Raw genomic sequence first — 10019 nt, forward strand, 5'->3', positions numbered from 1 at the left:
ATTTATTTGAATGTCTATCGAGTCTCGTACTATGTACAATTGACATATGTGAGGCAAATGGCGAGGGCAATGGAGATTCCGTGAGGTAGAGCAGTGCTAGGAGTGGTCTAGAACTAGTGTCTAGACGTATGTAGAGGTTTTCAGGAACCAGTAGGGTGAGTCCATAGCTGTCGTGAAGAGGTAGAGTTCTTGGGGTCTTGAGGGTGCAACCCGAGACGGATACGGATTGGAGTGGAAAGTAGTATTGGACCCTTACTACGGAAAGAATCGGATCCGTACGCGGCTCAGGAAATAACCTCGAGGGACTAAAGAGCCTATAGTGGTGTAAGAGTCGATATATGTGTTTAGCTTGTACTGATGTTTCTTCTTATGCTTTTCAGTACGTACGTGTGGCGTACCTGCCAAAGTCCTTTTTCCTAATAAGAGCTTAATGCGTTAAGCTTTCACATCCCAAATGCATATCCAAGGTCAAAATACCACTGAGAGTCAAAAGTGTCCAACTTTGTGACTTTGCATGCCCATTAAGTGCTTAATACCAACAAACTTAACTTCTTAATACCTAAAGACGATCCTAGAGCATGCATGGGGAAGACTTAAGCATCAAGATCTCATTTTTATGACTCAAGACCCCACATAGGGTCTGAAAGGATGACTTATTTGGTTAAGAGCATGCCATGCTCAATAATCACCATGGTTGGGACCAAAAATGCCCTAAATAGAGAAACGACTAGATCTATACTAAAAGATGATCAAGCTAGGAGATTTTTACCTCTTGGAGGTTGCTAGAAAGTAGAGAATCCTAAATCCAAACTCCTTCTAAGCTCCAATGACTCTTTACCGCCTTCTTCTTCTTCAAGAATACCACCAAAACACAAAATGAGCTCAAGGTGCACTCTTCTCACTTAGGGTTAGCTAGAGGGCTATTTTCTTAGGTGGAGGCTAATAAGGGTGAAGATCATGGTCCATAAAGGGGATTATATATGGTGCAAAACCCTTAAACTAAGGTTTTGGTCTGAACAGCATATGCGCGGTGTACCTACTGAGTACGCTCGACGTACGCATCCAAGACCCGCCTCCAAACGCATGAGTACACCATGCATACACCCTGAGTACGCACGGAGTACGGACAAAAAAATACCAATTTTTCTAAAGTTTAGGGTTAAACATGTACCTTCTTGGAACGAGTGTAACATAAAATTGTCAAATTTGTCACAATTCTAAAAAACAATGTGATAGATAGACCTCTGAGGCCAATTTACATTTATGAGAAGTTTAAGGTTCTTCATGTGATTCTCCTCATCAAAACTCCAACTAAACCCATAGGTTTATTGAAGAATTAGGACATCACAACTTTTCCTCATGTCCTAGTATGTAAGTTGTCCATACTAAAAGATCATAAAAGTGGATAAAATCATATTGTTGACATATAACAATAAGGGTTTCGTCTAATATGATGCGAGGTCTAACGTACAGTCCTGTGATTTTGATAAATTTTGTTTTCTTTAGTATGAACAAGAGTGATGTTGTGCCTCTACTTTAGTTGGATTATACTAAGACTAAGACCATTTACAAAAAGTGTCACGATAGACTTTTGTACATCTCTATGGAATTAATCATAGACTTTGCAACCTTGATTTGAGTAGCTTCACTAAAGCAAAAACTCATCCACTTAGTTTAAATTTAGGTAGTATAAACGTATTACGGAATGGTTTCTAAAGCAACCTTGATTTGAGTAGCTTCACTAAAGCAAAAAGTCATCCACTTAGTTTAAATTTAGCTAGTATAAACATATTACGGAATGGTTTCTAAAGTAAGCCAAGGCCAATTACTAGAATAAGGCCAAGCCAAGGCCAATGAATCCAACGATCAGAAATGTGGCCAAGGCAAGTGGTGATCAGGAAACGAGGCCAATACAAGCCAAGGCCAAGACGCCCAATGATCATGTTACAATTCCAAGATAAGGAAATCCAATTATACAAAATGAAAGACAAAAATGAGGCCAAGACAAGGACAAGTCAATGGAAACGATCAGGAAACATGCTTAATCCAGTTTCAAGACAAGTCTTAGGCACATAAAAATCAGGAAACGAAGCCAAAGAAAGCAATGATCAAAAAAATTCAAGGTTGATGCAAGGTTAAGCCAAACCAAGGGAAGGCATGGATAAGGTGTCTAACAATCAGAACATGATCCTAAAGCAAGGGGTGTCCAATATAATGCACCCAACGATTAGGAAATGAGGCCAAGGAAAAGCAATATAAGCTATCATGAAACGAGACCAAGGAAAGGCATGACATGAGGCCAAGGCTAATGGTCAGGAAATGATGCCAAGCTAAGACAATTTATCTGATGGATTTCCAGTGTTCAAACCTGAAGAAGGTATTGTCTACTCTCATAAGGAAATCAAACGTTTTTTATATTGGATCAAAGGCAAGGATTTCTTAGTGATGATTTGAAAGGTATGGTTGAAGCAATATGGAAGATCAATGATGTAAACAATCCTCTGAGGAACAAGTACATGTATCTTCTCGAGTGGCGTATGTATTTTAGAGATTGGGTAATAGATTTGAAGAAAAGATTTCTCATTAAGTTTTTTAAATAGTTTGTTATGTTTCAAGTACTGTTGTGAAGTACTTAAAAATTGATAGGAAATTTTCTTTATTTCTTATGATTGAAAATTATTTCTAGGTCTTAGAGTTGTGTATGGCTTTCATCAATTATCTCACAAGGTAAAATATTTGAAATTCTTAGTACGTTATCATTACTAAAAGATATATTTTTTTACTTTTAAAAGTTTAGGTGAAAATTTGGCTAAGTGCTCTCGACACCACAATCTTGAAATCCTCGACATCAGAATCTTGATGTTCTTGACATTGTAGTCTTGCTTTGACATGACAATCTTGAAGCTTTGGACGCCGTGTCTTGGAGAATTTGAGAAGACAGTCAAGTAGATTGCTCAAGACTCCAAACTCTTTGATATATGTTAAAGATGAGTTGATAAAGTTGTTTAAACAAATAAGTTGTGGACGCCTAAAGAAAAGAATAGTGACTATGATAAGGAGGTTATAACGAATCTACTACAAAGACATAAAGATTGGCGATGCTAGTGAGAAGGTAAGGTAGTTATTTCTGATGTTGGACACACTAATAGTAGCAATATTTTATTCCCTTATGATATAGTATCTTAATTATTTCTAAATCACAACCTTTATAAATCAAGTATGAATAGCATTTGCTCTTTGGATAGTGTAATTTCAGATGTCGATAAAATGGGAAAATCTTGAGCACCTATGCTAAGCATAGCAATAAATGAATAATACCACAAGATTATATGAAATGGTTAGAATTGCATATTTTAATCCATTAGATGAAGTATAACAAGCTTTCAATCCTATTGAGAGACCTTTCAAAATCAACATCCACCCACACACGCCAAGACCTAGGTATGAGATTCCATTTCTCAATCGTGTTTTGTTGTTAGTGGTGCTTTCCCCAATGCTCCATTTAGCATTGTCCAGTAGTAATAACTAACATTAAGCACCATCAGCTGGCAACACCACCAACATGCAACATTCATTAAATACAAAAAATGCTATTTTAAGGCTGTCCGTTTTCATTAAACCCTGTCTAAATGTTTTAAATAACACAGTAAAGAATACAAGAACAAACAACTAAACAAAGTTGGATATATATATATATATATATATATATATATATATATATATATATATATATATATATATATATATATATATATATATATATATATTTACTTTCTTCATTAAGTCAATTTTCTACTCTGGTGGAAACATATTAAATCTATAAAACAACAAAACAAGGCCACATCCCACTAGTATTAAACAAATAAATAAAAAATAGCATAAGCAAAATTTATTTAGTATTAAGATAGTGAGAAGTTGCATTATATCTAGTATCTACCACAAGATAAAAAAAAATTTTAAAAAAAAAAAATGGCAACTTCCACGTGGTGGTTGAAGCAACCAAACCAAATCCCATATGTTATTATAAATAAAATACTAAATTTGGTACAACCAAAATCCGTCTAACAAATTTTATAACAAACAAGTTTGACCCAAAAAAGAAATAGAAAACAAGATTTCATCAGCCATCAATGTGTAGACGCAAACCGGAATAAAGTGCTTTTTTGAATAAAGGATGAACAGTTTCCGTTACTATTTCCTCCTCTAACTTATCCATGTGTGGCCATATCTGTTCAAAGTTGAAACACATGTATGTAATTTTAACCAAATATTGATAACTAAAAAAAGTTGAGGGACTCGATTGTAACAAACCTCAGAAGCATATTGCCTTGAAAAAGCCTTGACATAACCCAAAGTCGACAAACACCATTCTTGTTTCTCACTCGTAGTATATCTGATACCATACACCACATACATGTTTCTATTAAATATTATCAAATAATAAAAATTCTAAATTTTTTTTTTGTTTTACCTCTTTGAGTTTGAGGTCCCGTTTTCTTTATCCATCTCCATTGCAGGATTCTGATTCTCATTATCTTCTTCATCAACATCAACATCAACAGCCATTGCTTCATGTTCATGATTCTCATTCTCTCCAAAAGCATCATCAAGTCGTTCCATCAAAACATCACGAAAATTTTTATACAATGACATAAACAAAGCCTACATAAACAACACAACATATAAACATTACTTTTTTTTTGTTCTATTAAAAATCAAGAAGACTAAGAATGTACCTGGTTTTCTTCAAGGGCACGTGCAAAAAGAGCTTGTTTGGACTCTAGAGATTCACGAATTGACAGCTCATCATCTTTTGTGGTTGCAGCATTTGACTTCAAACGTTTCATTCTTGCAGGGTTATCACCAACAACAGGCTCACCATCCACAAGCATCAGCTTTGTCTCTGCAGCATCCAGCTCAGCTTTAGCCTTGGCTGCACTTTGCTCAGCTTTTACAACATTCTTTTTTAAATTTATTATCTCTTTCCTTAAATCAGATATCCGATTATACGTTTTATTCAGCGCGTTTCTCAGGATCTGTAATAAAACAACAACAAAACACTCTATTCACTTATTTACCTGTTCTGTTTTCAATTGAAAAATTCAGAGAGAATAAAAAATAAAAAATAATAAGAGTACCTACCTCCCACAAACGATCTGAGGTGTGAAATAAGTGAAGGTTTGAGTGAGAGAAGACCCATTTGACAATGGCCAAATTGGAAATAAGGCGATAACCCATCATTCTGTCGATTGTAATGGCTGTTGTTTGAGCACTATTTTTCCAAAAGGAAGCCACTTCTGATATCAACATGATTTGTGTTTCTTCATTTGGACAAATTTTGGCAATAACTTGTCCATATCTCTCTAAAACAGTAATCAAATGAGTGAAACTCTTTGACCCGATGTCCAAAAGTGTCTGAACAACTACTCTTAATGCAACTTCCACTCCATTCACTGGGATCACACTTTCTTCAACCCATATAATAACATCACGTGCAGTTTTCCTTCCTTTTACCATACCATTCACTTCTGTTGAAAGGGTATATTCCGTTTTGTCTTCATCTTCTGAACTGTATCTGAAGTCGGGCCCACCTTTTGGTGGTAGTAATTCCTCTAAAGCGGGAGTACTTTCGATGCTCTGTTCAAAAACATCAAATATTACAATTTTTTTGTATCTGTATATAACTGTTTACATATATATATATAATATAATAAAATCACCTGTTTCACTTTATCCCAGTATGATAAACGGACTTCCCTATCAAGAACTTCTTGGACAAATACACGTTGTGGGGCCCATTTTGGAAGCTCCAAGACATATGCCCACTCTTCCCATGGCCAAATGAATTGAAAGTTTGATCTACAATATCATAAATTAGCCATTTTAACAACTAGATTACACATCTTCGGACCCTGAGTAAGCTGTTTTTTTTTGCAAATTGGTTTCTTACAAGTTACAATATTGGTCCTCGTTTCAGGTACTTGTAACATTTTTAGTCCTTGTTCCAAATAGAATGAGTATTTTCGGTCCCTGACTATGGCTGGTTTTTGCAATTTTGGTCCTAATTCCTAAAAGCATAGTTATTTTCTTGGAACAGAGACCAAAAATGTAACAAAAACCTCAAACAAAGACCAAAATTACAAAAGAAAACTTTATGGGAACGAAAAATGTAATTTAATTAATGTTATATTAAATTATGAAGTAAACTTACAAATGGTGTGAAAACCAAAGGATGAGGCGTGTTCTACACTCCATATCTAACTCACTTATTCTATCAAAAAGGGCACGAACAGCCCCAGCTACAACAGCAGGGAAGGCACCTGGAAGAGACTACCACAAAATTGTGTTTAAAAAAATTGTAAACTTGAAAGATATTTTTTTTATAACAGGTATAAAAAAGAAGGAAAAAAGGGGTACCAAGTTAGGATCTATAATACCTTACAAAGGTCTATTATCACAAGTGTGTAGTACATGGGTTTGAATGGTGGCTGAGGCAATAAAAGAAGCTGAAAAAGAAAAGGGTATATTGGTATTTTTATGAAGAATAAAGAAAAGGATGCATGAAAATAAGTTTTCACCTGTGAAAAAATAGTCTCAGCCATGAGATATTCATATCTGAAAGGGACAGGTAAGCCAACCATGCATGCAGCACATTCCTTTCGACTAGCTTTCCACAAACCAACAAACATATGAATAAGGACCATATTATAAAATAAAAAGCTAAACAAGTTACAAAAAAAAAGAAACTTATCAAAAATAGATATAGTTAAATAAGTTACAAACCATCCATTCAGGAAAAAGAGCACATCCAGTAAATATTCCTCCACTACAAAACGGTCTATAGGTTGTACATCCTGCAAACCAAAAAGGTTTTATAAAAAAAGAAATGTGGTAAAAATCTTGGATTAGTATTTAACTGTTTTAACTACCTCGGTTTTGCTAGCAGAAAATATATTTAGCCTGCGAATCCTCTGAGGATATTTCAATTCTGCCTCGTGTTTTTGTCTCCCAAAACTGACTTCAGTGAGTGCCTCAGGGGTATCTGGTTGCTCTGGACAACTGATGCCTCCAAAATCATGAGACTTTCCAGCAACTAATTGTGCTTCATATAAAAGATGTGGCCTTGGAACTGAAACCATATAGTCAACAAAACTTACAAAGAATAATGGGAAAACTGAAAAGCAGAAGAAAAATTAACAGGTTTATAGTAGAGTATAGTAGTATAGTACCACTCTCAAGTTTCCAGCTATTTTTGGAGAGATCTTGGATTCGACCCCACAAGTCTTCCACAAAATCCTGTGAGTAGAAGAATTGTCAAAGTGAGTAAATTTATTAACAACTAAGAAGAATTGTATAAGTATAACATACCTGTTCAACATGAAGTTTATCTTTGTTGATATTTTCAAACACGGATAGACCAACATCAGAAACACGTCTTCTGATGCTTAAATAGGCTTCTATACCAACCATAACTCTTTCAATCTCTTCCGGAATTTGCTGCAAAAATCAAGATTCTCACATTGTTCGGAAGCTTTTGTAGTGCTAACTGTATGAGCGAAAGTGAATGAGTAAGAAATGTACCTCAACAAGGTCTGATCCACCCCATGGAAGACATGAAAGAATACAGGTTATGTAGAAATCAGCGCGGGCTTGCCAAGATGGGTTTCCTTTCTCATCATCCACTATAGTTGCAGCACAAGATAATAATGTTTCAAAAACCACCACTAGTGAACTTGGTTGAACCACTTTGCTACACATCTACACCAGTGAAGAGAATAATGTTTCAAAAACAACATAATGTATAACTGTATATGGTTGTTGTTCTCAAAGGTAAAGGAAATAACATACCAAAACAGTTAGAAACCGCATTGATATACGGATCTTGTTGCAATCTCCAGAGTCAAGGGCATCCTGCAAATAAAAAGTTAGAACCCGTGAAATGCACCAATTCAGGGGAAAAAACTCATGTGTGTTGATTGTTGAACAATATCCGTTGCCTGCTCACCTGTAAACTCTTTTGAGTAGTCTCCAATATTTTCTTGACAAGGTCCTCATTTTCCAAGTTCAATAACCCAATCTAAGCACCAAAAACAGAAGAAAGCAAGATCTTACAGGAAGTGATCAACAATTATCTTCGAGAAAGCAAAAGAAAAAAAAAAAAAAAAAAAGGTAAACGCAACCTACCAGCGTCCCATACAGAGGAATTTTGTGAGGCAATTGCTCTGAACATTGAAGAAGAAACTGCGAAAACAGGTGTAATTAAGTAACTCAACAAGCCTCCATGCACACGATTTGGTAGAAATATACTTATATTAGAATTAAGAAATGGCAAATAGTAAATCACAGTTAAAATTTCGTCTTCGGAATGCTCAAGCTCCCGCCGAACAGCACCAAAGCAAGCATCCTGCAATAAATAATGAAATTAGGGTTACCAACATTAGGGTTTATCGTAAAAAGGGAAAAAATAGGGTTTTTTTAAACTGAAGTGGACAGAATGAAAAGAACTAACAATGTGATCTTTGTGGTCGATTGTTCCGCCATATTCAGGGGACTTCTCGCCGATTCTCAAAATCAAACTCCTCCAGCTGCTCATGTCTTCTAGTATATTATAGAACACCGACGTCAAGCGAAAGATTAGCTTCACTCGAACCAATACACAGAGCGGAAGAAACTTTTTGTTGGTATAGATATGTGTATATGTATGTATGTCCCGAAGGAAGGGTGCCCACTGCCCAGTAGTGGTATCAGCCAAACCCCCCCAATGGTTTTGGATTCGCAGTACGAGTTTGAGTTTACTACAAGCCCTAGTCCCTACCAACCCGACTCCGACTTTGTAGTGTCACTGAACCGGTTTAAGTGGCTAAACCGGGTTTTCTCGTATACTTGCACCCTAACACCATTTTTAAAATAAATTACTGAAATCATCCTTGTGATTTGGTCAAAATTGCATGTTTGGTTCCTAACTTTTTTTTACACTCGGATCGTCCCTATGGTTTAATTTTGTTGCGTTTTTCGTCCTTGTGGTTTGATTTTGTTGCAATTTTCGTACATTACATACATAAAGTTAGAGACCAAACATGCATTTTGTACCAAACCACAGGGACGAAAAACGCAACAAAATCAAACCACAGGGACAATCCAAGTGTAAAAGAAATTAGGGACCAAACGTGCAGTTTTAACCAAACCACAGGGACGATTTCAGTAATTTACTCCCATTTTTACTCTACTTTCAACTCAACAAAAATTAAATATTTTTCTAATTTTCTTTTTAATTATCTTATTATAAATATGATAGATATCTTAAAATATTATTAATTTTATTTTAATATGATACTTGTGATAATTTCATGTTGGTAGAAAAAAATATATATATAAGAATATTTAATTTCTCTTGTTTTATAACAAACCAAACCATTGTTGAAAAAAATATATATTATTGATAATTTTAAATTGTACCAACTATTCACAAATTTGCAAATATATATATATATATATATATATATATATATATATATATATATATATATATATATATATATATATATTAATTTACAAACATAGATATTTTGGTATAGATATTTTGTTTGTAGGTTTATAATAATTAATTAAAATTAAAATATATATTATTATGAATACCTACGTTCTATATGTTTAGATATTTTATAAATCATGATTTTTTACGATGCAGTATAAATTTGAATATACTATAAAAATCGTAATAATTAATTATGAGCTTGCAAACAATTACTTTTATATTAAATCAGATGTTTTGTTTATAAATCTATCACCATTATTTTTAATTAATGTGTGATATGGTTTCAAAACATTCATAAATCTAAAATTTTTATTTAAAATTAATAGATTAAAAACCCATGTACTACAATGATTAATAACTTAAAAAATCATATATTATCCATAAAGCAACTTATCATTAAAGGATAGGCAACAAATTCAAAACTCTATAGATAAATAAAAACTAAGAAGCAACCATTCATGACATTTTATAACCATAAAAATCA

General features: G+C 34.2%; 1 protein-coding gene across 1 annotated transcript; it reads right to left on the minus strand.

Moving 5' to 3' along the window:
• Positions 1 to 3984: 3984 nt before the first annotated feature.
• ABH1 (ARM repeat superfamily protein) lies at positions 3985 to 8802 on the minus strand. The gene is made up of 19 exons (XM_078963576.1): positions 8510 to 8802; positions 8345 to 8404; positions 8185 to 8241; positions 8006 to 8077; positions 7849 to 7911; positions 7582 to 7758; positions 7369 to 7497; positions 7230 to 7296; positions 6930 to 7129; positions 6784 to 6854; positions 6579 to 6663; positions 6438 to 6506; positions 6212 to 6330; positions 5721 to 5859; positions 5143 to 5637; positions 4737 to 5036; positions 4472 to 4662; positions 4312 to 4393; positions 3985 to 4228 (listed from the first exon to the last, which is right to left on the minus strand). The coding sequence occupies exons 1-19, from the start codon at positions 8591 to 8593 to the stop codon at positions 4121 to 4123; spliced, it is 2568 nt and encodes an 855-aa protein (XP_078819702.1). The 5' UTR covers positions 8594 to 8802; the 3' UTR covers positions 3985 to 4120.
• Between the last annotated feature and the right edge of the window lie 1217 nt (positions 8803 to 10019).

Source organism: Lactuca saligna, chromosome 7 (assembly GCF_052625555.1).
Source record: "Lactuca saligna cultivar CGN05327 chromosome 7, ASM5262555v1, whole genome shotgun sequence".
In the NCBI taxonomy this organism is placed as follows: Eukaryota; Viridiplantae; Streptophyta; class Magnoliopsida; order Asterales; family Asteraceae; genus Lactuca; species Lactuca saligna.